Raw genomic sequence first — 14,288 nt, 5'->3', positions numbered from 1 at the left:
ATTTTAGAGGGATTAGTGATTTCACAATGGAGGCTCTGCAGATTTTCAAGATAATTACTCCTCAGCAAAAAAAAAAAAAAAAACAAAACAACCAGCATTGTTTTCAGATGGGTTTATTTTCACACAAGCCATTTCCAGTCTTTAATTTTAAAGGTTTAAAAATTGCAAAAGAATTCCTTGATGAGCATGGCATTTTTTTAACAGACAGTATGTCAGGCCAAATTCCATAATACCCTTTTTAGAAGGGCTATTATGTAAAAAGGATACCCTTTTAGCATTTTTAGGATCAATTTCTACAGTAATAATGACTGGAATTCTATAGTGTTTTTATGATAGTCAGACCTTTGAGCACACAGCAAGTTCCATAAAATAAATGCTGAATTTAGAAAAACCAGCCACTGTATCCCAGTTGGATTTGTAACAGTGTATGTGGGGGAAAAAAAGCAAAGCCTACAGAAAGTTCCCAGTAGGAGACAGAGACCAGGAGAGGATTAAGGCCTATGGGATTAATTTCTTCTAAAAAGGCTTGTGGACCTGTAGAGGAAGAAAACTGGATAGAAATGTAAACAAGCCCCAGAGAAGTGAACATATGTGGACGTGTTTACTTTCCCTTGGCAATGACAGAAACAGGAGAATTACTGGCAATGATATTTTCTTCTTGATACTGTTCTGTTTCTTTTTTATTTATGTGAGAAATGGAAGTGGACTGGTATTAGCAGTAGCCAACTCTTGGGATGGAAGAACTAGCAATGTTTTGGATTCTTTTCTCAATGTAAAAGAGAAAAAAAACCCAGAAGATGACTATCAGAGGTCTTGCAAATAACCAAAATATTTCCTTCCTGTCCTGGACCCCACCTATTCCTTCCAGTAACAGATGATAAAAAGCCATTCCACTTTCATCAGTGTGAGTCTTCACCATGGTGAGAAGATATTTCTCATCTTTCAGGGAGAGCTGTGGTGCAAAAAATAAAACAACTTGGTGGCAAAGAGATATTAGAAAATTCAGATTATACTTATTTGCACATTGGGATGCAATTGGGCTCTTGACCAGCTAAATGCTGCTGAATTCTTTTCCATCATTTCTGACACTTGCTAATGTTATTATCCTCTACATTGGTTGAGAAAGCAGGGATAAGAAATTTTAAAACTTTAACTAACACACCATTAGTACAGGAAATTACAGGTCCTTAAGCCACAATGTAAAAGAAAAATAAAGCTGCCATACTTATATAAATATATATACATAAACACTCAGTGAGAACTTCCATGTACACAGTGATTATGAGCATGTGGTTCCATAAATTTTAAAATGCAAAATAGTTCAGAGAGTGAGTGGAAGGATTTCACTGTCGGGAAAACCAATGTATAGATGAATAAAAGCATGACCTCCTCTATATGCTAGTCTGTGATCTTTTTTTAATGGCAATATTAATTTTCAGTAAGTGGAGACAGAACTCGGGAAACCAAGAGCTCACACCACTTACCAGTACTTTGAAATAATATAGTTCAGAAAATAAAAGGATGTAGATAAATAGGTGTACAGTAGAAAAGAAAGAATTTCTAAGGTTCACTTTTGGCTGCTATGGGGCCCTCAGATCTGAGCTGCTACAAGTCTCTGTTCATTGTCTGGCACTGGCCTGTGCTCAGCCCATCTTACTGATGATAATCATTCCAAGGAGGGCTGGCAGCATGCTTTGATTTCTTCACTCCAAATTTCAGGTGTCTTCTCACAGACTATCTTCTGAAAAATCCACTGAAGTACTTTGGGCCACAGCAGATGAAGATACACAAACCGTGACAAGATCTGACTCTGAGCCTACTCACAGTCCTTTGTCTCCTCTGGTAGGACCTGTGCAGACACACAGCCCTGCCAGGCCTGGCAAGAACCATCCTGCCATTGCAGAACCCCTCACATTCCCACCTCCTGGCCTTTGTCAGTGCCTCTGGAAGCAGCAAGACCTAAACAAAATTCCTACAACGCTCACTGATGCAGCTGGTAAGGCTGTAAGAGCAAAGGAAAAATCCATGCTGCTAGTCCAATTCTAGTGGAATTACTCAGATCATTATGCTGGGCCACATCTGTTTGCATCAGCAGGGGATCCATCTACTGAAGGCTTCCAAACAATGCCAGACCATGACATTACACAGAAGGCAACAATCAAACAACAACAAAAAATTCAGGAAAGGAAAAAACCACCAACACCACACCCCTTCCACCAACAACTGAACAGCCTGGCTTAGGGAGTATGTTAAGTAAGATACACTCACATAAATGACAGCAGAGATGTGTCCATTTGGTCAAGAAAAAGGATCTCTTACCTCCACAGAGCAACTTCCACGACAAAGCAACCAATCATGTGAGCAAAGTAACACTGCAGCCAGGAGCATCAGTATCCAGCAGTTCCACATTCATTTCCCCCAGGTTTTTCCCTGTGCATATTTGCTCAGTTTACGAATCACTGTGCTCTGTTTTTCATTTGTAACTTAATTATAGGTACTAAAAACTCTAGGTCCTTTAATCTGCTTCATTTACATTGCATGTGTGGGGCTAAATTAAATCAAACTTAGATTTAAGAGTTCTCTGCACTGAGGAACCTCCAGCAGGTTCAAAACAGCATGAATTTTCCAGCTGCTTTTTTTTCCCTAAACTGGTGCAAAGGATGACTGACCTACTGAGGGAAAGGGGCACAATGGAGCCAGATTAACAAAATCTGTCATTCCAACTCCCTGACATACCCAGAAAATCCCAATAGGGTATAAGAGAGGGAAAAAAAATTGTCTCTTTTCTAAAGGTGAAGAATAAATTCTTGTTTTTCACCCAGCTTTTTTGACCTGCTTTCTTTTCCTCTGTTTCAAATTGATTCATGGTGCTGAGCTGAATAAATCATGCAACATGGCATGTGACAGATACAAGCCCTTCATGAATCACAGTGATGAGATGCTTCATTAGATTTGATGAAAACAAACCCAAAATTTCACCTGCTTTAAATACATAAAGCCACAGTAAGTCCTTGGGCAGTTCAAGGCTATGTTATAACTGCTGTGGCAATGACATCTCTAATTTCACCTTCTCCTCTAGGTGAGCTTCCTTCTGCTGCACATTAAATCACCAGCATTCTTCTGAGAAACCCATACCCTGTCTCTGCTGTCACAAAATAATTCTGAGTATGTTATTCAGATTCATGTTTCAGTTGTGATATTTGTCCACTGATGAGAGCACACTTGTGCATTTACTCTCTGCTGCTGCCTCTTGAAAACCAAATCATTCTTTACTACTGCAACATCACTGAAATCAATGGTAAAACAGAAACAATGGAGTATAAATTTGGGATTGGCGTTCATTTCACTGTGACTTCTCTCATTCTGTGCTGTAAAAATGCTAATGCATCTGTTTTAGTCTAAGAGAGATTCAGGCATTAGTATTCCACATTTTAAGAGAGTTCTGAAAATTTGGAAGTGTGTGAACTGTTGGATGTGACTGAAAAAAAGTGCCTCCCACGCCACTATGGCATGTGGATGACAGAGGAGAAGTGAAGCTGATGTGCTCTCCTGCTGAAAGATATTTCTGAGAGACAGGAGTGCAGCTGAAATCACACCCACAGCAATGTGATTAGTGGGAGGCCCGTGCAGTGAAGGCAGTGGAAAAACTACAGCTGGCTTCAAGAGGAATTGAATGGGCTCAAGGACCAGTCATCTGAAAATGAAAGGACAAGGGGAAAAAGCCTGGTGCAGATTTTCTGGAGGTAACAAAATCTTCGCTGCCCATGGAAAATTACAACTGCCAGATCACAGGGTATATTCTCAAAGCTGCTTTTATGTATGTACATCATAGATATTGCTTTCTGGGATGATGCAGCAATGAAGGAAATCCCAGACCTCTGCCTGCTTTGATGGAAATGCTACTTCCTTTCTGAGATGACGCTTCCAAAAACTTACATTCCTTGTGTGGCAAAGCAGGTGGCAACAAGAAGAGATCCAGAGACTCTTGAGACTAGACAGGTATCAAGCATGAGGTAATTTGAACTTCTGTTGCCAAGAAACAGACTGTATCTCAACTATTCTTCAAAATCAGGCAAGATTTCTGATCTCTGCCAAGATATAATTTCTATGGCAACAAGAAACCCCCTTACATTCTCCCAGGGTATCCAGAGAGGCTCTTCTTACCCCACATCTCCTGGAATGCTTGTCAGGCCCCAAATCCCAGCAGCTGGAGCTAACAGGAACAGCTCCACAGACTTCAGCCAGCCTTCCAGATTTATGTTTGTCTACACAACTGATTATTGGTCCTCATATTTTATTTTGGCTTCATAATCCAGAGCAGTTCAGTCTATTTTCATGAATCATGAAAACAGAAGTGGTGACGCAAAGGCTCAGACAAAGCTTATTATGGGGTGGCTTTCTCATTTCCCCTTTCATGAAGGAGAGTCAAAACTGAATCTAAACTGTGAACATCCCATTAAATACTCCCTTTATCCAGATGCAATTTAGTTAAATGAAGAAATAATCATCATAGTGCCCAACAACACAGAAACAACATGGTGATAAACTGAAGGCCTGTGGGTAGTTTTTTAATTCTGCACAGAGCAAACAGATTTAGGAACTGGTGGTTCATTCCAATCTCCCAAAACAAATCTGGTGACTAAGTAATTTGCTAATTGCTACTAGACAATGCAGTTTACAGAGATACCTTAATCACTGTTCTCAAAGAATCCTACTCTAATAATATTTTATTTTAATTACTTCTGGAAAGGAGACAATACGACAAGGACAAACTTTTCCTATTGATACGCTAAACACAGAAAAGTCTCTTTTGCCTAAAAGCATTTCTAGATTTCTTCTTTATTTATTTCCTGAAGTACAAAAGAGGCGCTCTGCCATTAAGTCTGTCATTCCAGAGAGAGGATAAAGTCTTAACCAGCACAGTGCAGGTGTGTGCTGCTTACCTCCAAATCCAGGTCGCAGTGCAAAGTCATGGTCCTCTATGTGAAGCAGCTGCTCAGATTTAAGCGGCCGTACTTTAGTGCTGTCAAGTTTCCTCATTTTAATTTCTCGTTTGCTAAGTTTTAAAAAAGAAAAAAAAGTAAGAAACTTAATTTTTTTTTCTGCCTGACATTCAGACTGCTGGTTAAATCAAGTAGGGACCCAAAAATACCAGACAGTTGAATCTGGTATGATAAGGGTAACAACTGTGCCAATAAAGTTAGAGAAAGATATATTGGGAAAGGTTGGGAAATGAGGTATGAGGGTGCCCAGGTCCATGAAGAACACCAATTATTTATAAGAAGCCCCAGGAAAAACATCATGATCTCCTTCTGTTCCCCTCAGAGATTGTATTTATCATTATACAAGAGAATAGAGCTGTTTGAGAAAAAGTTATTACTCATATAAACACTTGCAACTCAAACTTGGAAATAACACCACATACCCATGGCTTAACCACTTCATACATTATCCATATTACAGAGACAATTATTGCTTTTATTATAATTGTGGGGTTTTTCCTAGAAGCTCAGATGGGTCAACAATTTTTAAGAAGGACTGAGAAATGAGGATCCTGGATCTAGGGACTTGCAGGGGTAATGGCTTTAAACAGAAAGAGAGTAGGTTTAGATTAGGTATTAGGAAGAAATTCTGAGCTGAGAGGGTGGTGAGGCCCTGGAACAGACTGCCCAGAAAAGCTACCTAGGAGTCAATGTTCTGTAGTACACATTAGGATCACCTTTCTCATGGTGACAATAGTGAAACATGGGAACATATTGCCTGGGCAGGTTTTGAGACTCCTTTCACTCAGGCTGTTTAAGAATAGGTCAGACATTTCTTTGTACAATTGCTTTGCCACAGGCAAGGGGCTCTCCCTAGGCACAACTTCTTTCGTGCTTTCTGTGATTCTCTGGGACTTTGCTGCCAGCAACTCCAATTATTACTTTAGACTGACTGATAGATATTTGTTCTGAAGATTTGGCCCTGTAGGCAAACACTGCTTAAGGCAAAGTATGGAATACCTCAGGATAAGGTGTGGGCCTGTATTTACTTATTTTTCTCCTTTCCCCCTTTTTTTTCCTGACAATGAAGCCCAAGAAATTAATTTTAAATTACAAGAATGCTGAGGGGGCCGTGGGGCTACTCAGAACCACTGGGCTTGAACAAATTAACTGACCTTAGCACCCTTGAAGGTCTGTATCAGTGTTGGCTGAATCAAATTATCAGGGCAATCAGAAGGCCCATCAGGCATTTCAAACACAGCCTTTAGTTTTCCAAGCAGGAAAATCACATGGATGCTAAAACGAAACCCCATCCTTCAAAGAATTAAAACCACCAGAGAGCAAGCCTGTGTTAGAGCAGGATGGGCAGCAGGACTGAACACCTGCAATGCTCTGCAGCAGGGAAATTCTGCTGCCTGGGAACCAACATAAGAGGAGATGATGAATTATGCTCAGAATGCCGTGGCACAGCTCATACCCTTTGGAAGCAGTGGGTTATTTGTCAGCGGATGCACCAAGAAAAAGGGCTGTTTGATGCTCCGATGATTTCACTGCAAGAAGCAGCCTGGAACTATGATTCATCTGTCACAGCTTCTTACTAGAAGTGTGTGACTGAGACAGGCTTTCCCTGGCCATGAGAGGCAAAACATAAGCCACCAGGGCAGGAATGTTCTACTTAATAAGCCACTGAGAAGAGACGTTACGGGACTGTGATATTCCTTCTATTTTCCCAGATGAGGACAAAATAAACAAAAATGCTGCCTCTACGAAAAACATCTTTTGTGCCCACTTACTTGAACAGCTCATGTTTTACATATACAAATGGTGGAATTCTATAATTATTTCTAGCTGCTATCAAAAATGGTTCTTCAGGCCAGGCAACATCTTGCAGGTGTCAGAAGAGCATTATTAGCATTATTACAAACATGCTATATCTTCTCTTCAATACCTTCCTATTAAACCTTTACAGTAAAGGAAAATAGGCTTACATGCAGAGATATATGCTTATGGTGCTTGGGATGAATTTCATGGACATTGGTAACCTTCCACCTGTAAAGGTGCCAAAACTTGGAAAAATTCCATTAAAATTTCTAAGATAATTAAAAAATAATACACTTCTGCTTCACATTTTTTTCTCCTGTTGACTGCTTCCCCAAGCCAGGGCTAAGAAGTGTTCTCCAGCAGATACTTCTTTAACATCAGCATCTGGGCTCCAGATGTTGCTCCTTGGCAGAGAGTTACAGTATTAAATTGTCCTCACTGTAGCATTACAGTTATTTAACTGATGATTCAAAGAGAGTCTCATGTATGTGTTTGTTTATTCCAAATAAATCTTAGACCAGGAGCTAACTATTGATCAGCACCATAGCATTGTGAAATCAGCAGCACATGTCTTCATGCTCCTTCCCATGGTATCAATTCCATTAAAAAGCAGAAGAGGTGTCTGGGAGGAAAAGCCCACACAGAATCACAGAATCATTCAGGTTGGAAAAGACCTCTAAGATCATCGAGTCCAACCATTAACCCAGCCCTGCCAAGCCTATCCCTAAACCACATCCCTAAGCAACCACATCTACGTGTCTTTTAAACACCTCCAGGGATGGTGACTCAACCATTTCCCTGGGCTGCCTGTTCCAGGCCTTGACAGCCCTCTGAGTGAAGAAATTTTTGTGAAATCATTTGCAGATGCATCTATCAGCAGACACATGCATCTAAAAAAGGGAAATTACCTCCCTGGGTGCACTCTGACAGATGCCTTGGTATTAGCATAGATCTGGGCAGTGATCAATACCACTTTATTGGTCTCAGTGAGGCACATGCTCAAGAAACTCCTGCTTCCAGTTACAGCTGTGCTCTCCACAGCTGTATTCCAGGCAGCATTTTTCATTATCCAAATGAAATGGTAATCTATGACTACATTCCAAAAGAGGTCATAAAAAGCACTTGAAGTGTTTCAGATCACGCAGGGAGGACACCCCTGTTGGTAATTATACAGTAAGTTAATAGAAGCACCAGATTTTTGGATGAAAAAAAGTGAGGAATACTGTTCTGTCACTTCCTTACCCAGTACTACTACATGGACCTTCATATTTAACAGAACTCTCAAAGAGCAGTTACTCACTGCATACAAAACCACAGCAACTAATTCAGGATTATTTAAAAATGGACAAAGATGTGTCAGGTTTTTAAAGATAAATTTAGCTGCTCCTACCTAACCTTGATTACCATTAGCAAATGAAAGGTCAACGATCTGTTCAAGGGTACTTGGATCATTTTTGTTTAAAGCATTCAATCACTTAATGCCACCAGTGTAGCTCCATGGCACTCATGGCACTGCTGTGGTTAGTATCCCAGCTGGTTGTCTTCAACCTAACCAGGTTATCAGAAGTTTATGCTGGTTCAGGGAGCAATGGGACATGTTCATGGAAAAGAAATCCACTGAAGATCACTAAATCTACAGAAATTACATCCAACACAGGATGTATCTGAAGGAAATTTGCTGACTTGACGTAGCTGGAAGTACTAGGGAGAAATATCTTATTTGTTTGCCCTGTCCTTATTCTTCCAAACCTGTGCTTACAAGCCCAGGAGTAAGATAGATCCTGCATGGCTGTTCTTCTGTTTTAGTAGGGAAAAAATATCTTGTTATACTCAAAATGAAATTAGATAAGTTTATGAAAAGAATACTATTAAGGACACTTTTTATAAAAAGAATACCCTGGATTTCATGGCCATAGGTTTCTTTCCAGTGCTGTGTTCCCAAGATACTTTATCTATTACTAAATCAAAGGTATTCAAAAGGTAGAAGTTACAGAAATCTTACTCCCAGAAGAGTCTGTGGGGTTACACAGCAGTGTTTTAACAAATTTACCAAATCTTGAAGACCAGACAAATGTAATAATCAAAGTTGTATAGTTCTCTCTCACACACCTAAAAATGCATTTCTAAGTGTTCAGTAACATCAGCAACATGCACTGTCAAAAAGCCCAATATTTTGACAATCAAATGTTTTGTTCTTTGCTGCAGGAAATGGACCATGAGAATAATCGCTTTCTCATGTACTTTTGGTTAATGCTTTAAAATCTTCTTTACAGGAGAATGCAGACAAATAGCTTTGGGGGGAGAATTGGGTTACTCTATTAAAACAGTGGAACTTGTAGGTTAAGTAACATTTTCACATGGGATTCTTTTTAAAAGGCCACCCATTTAACCAAGGCCATCTGTCAGCTCTGTCCCTAATAACCCTCGTGCTGGCTGAAAGATTTTTCCCCAGAAAGAAAAAGAGGCTGGTGGAAAGTCAGACCCTGTTGCAATGAAGATAATTCTTCCTGTAGAACAAAAACAGAGAATGAAACAAAGAGAAATTAAACACACTTGGATCCTTTGCAGAGAAAAGCTGGATTTGCAGCTGCTAAGCTTTGGGATCCTGTATGGCTCAGATTCTGCAGGCTTCTTCCTAGTTTGAAATCACTGGGACCTCAGAAGTGGAATATGTGGGATGCCAAAGCATGCCTTGTGTAAAGAAAACTGCAGTCCTGGCATTCCTCCTTGTTCCTATTCTTCCTTTTCTGTTAACACCCTGCCTGTCTCACGGGATTGTCACATGGATCCATTTATATGCATTAGTAAAGATCTATGAAGGTGGAGAGGACACTGTGCTAATATTGGTACTGCTGTCCTGTGGCAAGAGCATGTCCAGCAGGATGCCTCAAAATTTGCTTTCTCCTACCACCAGGATTCTTTCCTGCTTTGTGATTTTTTTACGTCAGTGATGGAGCGACTGCTCTCAGCTACTGCAGAACAGGATAAATGCAAACAGGAGCATATGCTTTCCTTTCAGCACAGACAAAAGTGTATCAGCTGAGCTTGAAACACACCCTCCTTGCCACTACCATTAGCAATAACAAGGCATTTGATGCTCTTTCCATTTGATTTTTAACTGCTTCCTGAGACAAGCAAAGCACCAGATTAAACCTTATGTTGATACTAGGGCTAGTTCTGCTTATTTTCCTGTGTGTGAGCACCCACTCACAAAAGCTGTCAGTGGGTTTGAAACAATCTGCTGAATAGCCATGCTTTTCATGAGCTTTTGGCTTAGACCAAACTTGAACTTCAAAAAGAAATCCAGAGGTACTGAGTGATGCAACATCTCCAGGCACCTCTGGTGTATAATCTGTTACCTTGCATGGCTTAAACGTGATTTTATCAAGACATGTAGGGTTTCAGAGATATTTCACTGATGGATTATCACACAAGAAGTGGTACAGGAGGTGAACAGCTGTAGCCCTGTCACAAAGCATGCAACTTGAGGAAAAAAAACCAACTTGAACACATCAGAGGAGTCCACTTATGTTACTTTCCCTCAATATGTGATACTGTACAAATAAACTATCAGCTCCCCTGCTCATTTTAGTAGGTGGTCAAGCACATTGAAAAATCTAGCAGTTGTATCCCTTCTCCTCCCTTAAATGGAGCTATTTATTCCCAACAAAGAGAAGTTTTCCTTGGATTGTCACTGGCAGTGATTGGTCTGTTCACATACTATTAGATTAATCTGGAAACGTATTGAGAGACCTCACGTGGCAGATGGGAAATTGCATTTGGGGGGAAAAAGCACTAACATTTTGCACAGAAACTCACATGTAAAAACCTCTGTATCATTATTCATTTCCAATCAGCTACTTGATTGGAAAAAGCAGAAACAGAGACAATCTTCAGTGTATAAAAGCACAAGTATATTCTAGAAAGGGAACACACTGTGTCGTCACTGTAAATAATCTATAATTCACCTCATGTAGTGCCATAAAAATGTCTTCTGTATCTTTACAGTGTAGCTACTCTGCTGTTTAGGTAATGGAAGTCACTTTAAAACTTGAAATCACTTTGGAAGGCATTTCTGCTTCTTGTAATGGGAGTGAGAGGGCAAGAATACTTGGTACATCACAGCAGTAGTCTGGCATCACAATTAGTAGCCTTATATCATAGGAGATAAAAGAGCTGGGTGTGAGTGGGCACACACTTGCATATATATATATATATATTAAGCATTCATGAAATCACAAAATGAAACATCTGGTTATGAAAAATTAATTAATATTTCACCATGTCTGTTTTCTAGCAATACTATGTTACTATAAATCCAGAAGCAGGAAAACAGGACAGTGAACAAAAAGGGTGCATTGAAAGGTGTCTGACAGCATGAAGTTCACCAGAGGAACACTGACAGATAAAGTATGTTGCTTACCTGGTATGCTTTCTTGAGAAAGATAACTGCTGCCGACGATGAAGGTGGTGGTGCTGACTGTGAGAGCTGTGTAGCGTTGCTGTTGGCCACAGGCAGGTGAGGAACAGAAGTTTCATGACCAGGACCATCTCTTCCAAGAGAGAAATGCACCTGATCACCCAATCCACCTTGCTGACTTCTCGTTTTCAGTGTTTTTACTGCTTAGCAACAGCATAGCATACAAAAGATGCACGTGAAGCATCACTGAAGTGAGAAGACAGGGGCATCCCAGTCCTGACGTCCTCGCCGAGTTCCCCTCATACTTTGGCAAATCATAAATATTTCTTCAGCTGCACATCCCTGCAGCATCTGCTGTCAAAACAGAAGCACCTGGTTCTCAGAAATGTGGTAGATCCAGCAGTTTGTTTGGGCAGGCTGCAGTCTGACCCATGGCTTCCACTCCTTCAGCATAGGCGCGTTTTTAAATTCTCCATCACCCGCTCAGTAACCTCTTCCACATCGCCTGTGCAGGCAAAGTGATGTCAAACATTTAATCCCCCTTAAATCCCACACAAAACCATACAAAAATCTGCCTTAATGACAAAGGTCTCTAAATTAATCTTGCTTTATGTATATGTGTGTCTATCTGCTCAGAATCATTTTCTGTGCAGATCAAGCTCTTCTGTTAACTGGCTACATTGCACTGTCTTCCCAACATTATTTCTGTCTCTGTGATCTCCAAGCATTTTATCTGCACATGCAGAGCTACTTTTGGACAGAACAATATCACAGAACAAGTCCAAACTAAAAAATGAAGTCTTGTTTCAATATTCCCTCTCTTTCTTTTTTTTTTTTTTTACTGAGCTCTGCAGCTATTTAATCTACGCTAAATAGAGGTATGTGCATGTCTAAGATCCAGTATCTTCCACCAACCCCAATTTTATCTACACCTCATTTAGCCTGCCCTGACTGTTCAACAGCAGGCTGAATTGCAAAGCATTTTATTAACAAATTGTTGCTTAAGCAATAAATTGTGCATGCCAGCTACAAAAGATGGTAAGATTTCTTCTGGGCAATGCTGGGGACACATCTTCTTAGATGTCAAATTTATCCTTTTCAAGCCATCAGCAAGTTCAGTCATTCTCACAATTGACAGCTTATGTTTATTTTTCTTTATTTAGATAATCAGAGATTTGAGACTGAAAGTCTGGGAAATTAAAACACCCAACCTCTGTCTAACAGATAGAGGAGTAATTGGGGTCTCCCAGCAGTAGATTTCTTCCTAAGTAAAACAAACAGAGGAATAAAACTAAGCCCAACACTGTGTCTGCTGAGATTGTTAACACCCAGGCACCCTGGGACAATAATTCTGTGATGTGGGCAACTGCCTCCTCAGGAGTTTCCTGAGATTTCCAACTAACTTCAGCTGAGCCAAGAAATAATTCCCAGATGTAAATTACTTCCACATGGAGGTTACCAATTGACAGCTAATTCCCACTGGTTTTTTTTCCATTTGGAATTGAACAGCTATCTGCCTGTAACTTAAAAAAACTTGGGGGGGGGGGAGAAGTTCCTTCCCAACCATCCATAAAACTTTAACAGTGTTAGATTGAGTTTGGTGGCCTAGATCAATGGCCTTCAACCCTATTATCCATCTCATTCAACTGTTCATGGTTTAATCCTTTGCTGTTCAGCAACCTTAGGGAAGATCATTTGTAGCCTGACCTAGGGATAGTCAGATAGTGCTTCCAGCAGATCTTGTGTATTCCCAGGAGGGAGTTTCTAGACAAGATAGACACAACCTGTAGTTAATAAGACCTTTAACAAACTTTTAATCATTATCATTTGAATGGAAAAGGGAAAATAAACAATAACTCTAATGAGAATTTATTCCAGGAGGAGATAATACAAGTTCTTGAGCCAGTCTGGTTAAGTTCCCTAGTCTCACCCAGCCTACATACATCAAAGTATCAGACCATTGATTAAATTACCTACAAGAAAAAACCAAAAGCCTTTGGATCCTGTTCTTTCCCCACTGAAGCACAGGTCCAACAGTAGCTGAGGTTATCCACCAAGAGCTCTGAAGGGGTCTGTGGTTAGATCACGTCATGCTACTGCAGAAATTTTGTGTATTGACCTCAAGGAAGTCAAAGAAGTCCATTAAAAACAAGTAAGGAAAAATTGCTTCGTGAATGTATTTCCCAGCTGGAAAAGCGGGTGCTTTGAACCCCTGCTCCAGAAATATGCAAACACAGAATGACTGGCACACCTCTGGCCAAGCTGCATATGGATGTCTCTCCCTCCAGAAGAGGGGAGCCTTTAGCAGAGAAAGAGGCAATCAGCTGCTGTTTTCATTCAGCTCTCGGCACCCTGCTGTTTTATTACTCCCGGCTGTAGCAAGAACTGTGGTGCTGAAAAGACTGCTCCGTGGAGGGTTTCCAAAACATGCTGAATGCTCCTTTGACTGCCCCTGCTAAAACCAGCTTTACTAAAAAAAAAGAAAGGGCTTGGGTGCATTGACACATTCCACACCTTCAGGAGGTTGATGCCATAAATACACCTTGAGGGTCCTTGCCTAAGCACACTGAAAATCTAAGCACTACCCCTCTGTCCTTGACTGTGGCATATTTCCAGAAACGGTCCGGCCCACACACGGGGAGTCCTCAGGACGGATTCCTGCAGAGGGGAATGGCAAACACTTCCACTGACCAGCGGGAATATCAGTGAGGGCAACTCGCTGTCACCCACGGCGACGGGGTTTCTTCATGCTAGAGCTGTTTTCATTTCCTCTGAGAAGATTATAATATCACTATAAATTGCCATTAAGAAAACAGGTTAATCTCCTAGGCATTTGTCGGTAATAAATTCTAAGAAGATCCATCTTTGCAGAAGAATAAAGACAAGGTAATATACTTTGCTTGTGCTGGGTGAGTCGCTGATTGGTTCTTGTGTTTAAACACAGAGCATTTTCTCTTTGCTATCAGCAAAATATTTCTTTAAAATTATCCCTTCTCTGCAGCCCATGAAGAGTTTGCAGTGCTTGTCTTTCCAGGACAAAACCCAGCAGAGGGTGCATAAGCTCA

At 40.6% G+C, this 14,288-nt stretch overlaps 1 protein-coding gene across 2 annotated transcripts in view; it reads right to left on the bottom strand.

Moving 5' to 3' along the window:
* The window catches only part of GABRR3 (gamma-aminobutyric acid type A receptor subunit rho3), a 33,583-nt gene that overhangs the window by 15,388 nt on the left and 3,907 nt on the right, over window positions 1-14,288 (bottom strand). The window contains exons 3-4 of one of the 2 annotated variants that reach the window (XM_064643596.1): window positions 11,227-11,728; window positions 4,944-5,056 (exon numbers count right to left, since the gene is read on the bottom strand). In XM_064643596.1, coding sequence (XP_064499666.1) covers window positions 4,944-5,056; window positions 11,227-11,354 — 241 coding nt within the window. In that variant the 5' untranslated portion in view covers window positions 11,355-11,728. Of the gene's footprint in view, window positions 1-4,164; window positions 4,302-4,943; window positions 5,057-11,226; window positions 11,729-14,288 lie in introns of those variants that run through there. The other variant, XM_064643605.1, reaches the window with a different exon arrangement.

This window comes from Pseudopipra pipra, chromosome 2 (assembly GCF_036250125.1).
Source record: "Pseudopipra pipra isolate bDixPip1 chromosome 2, bDixPip1.hap1, whole genome shotgun sequence".
Taxonomy (NCBI): domain Eukaryota; kingdom Metazoa; phylum Chordata; class Aves; order Passeriformes; family Pipridae; genus Pseudopipra; species Pseudopipra pipra.
The sequence above is the reverse complement of the archived record's forward strand: the minus strand, read 5'-3'. Positions and strand labels throughout refer to the sequence as shown.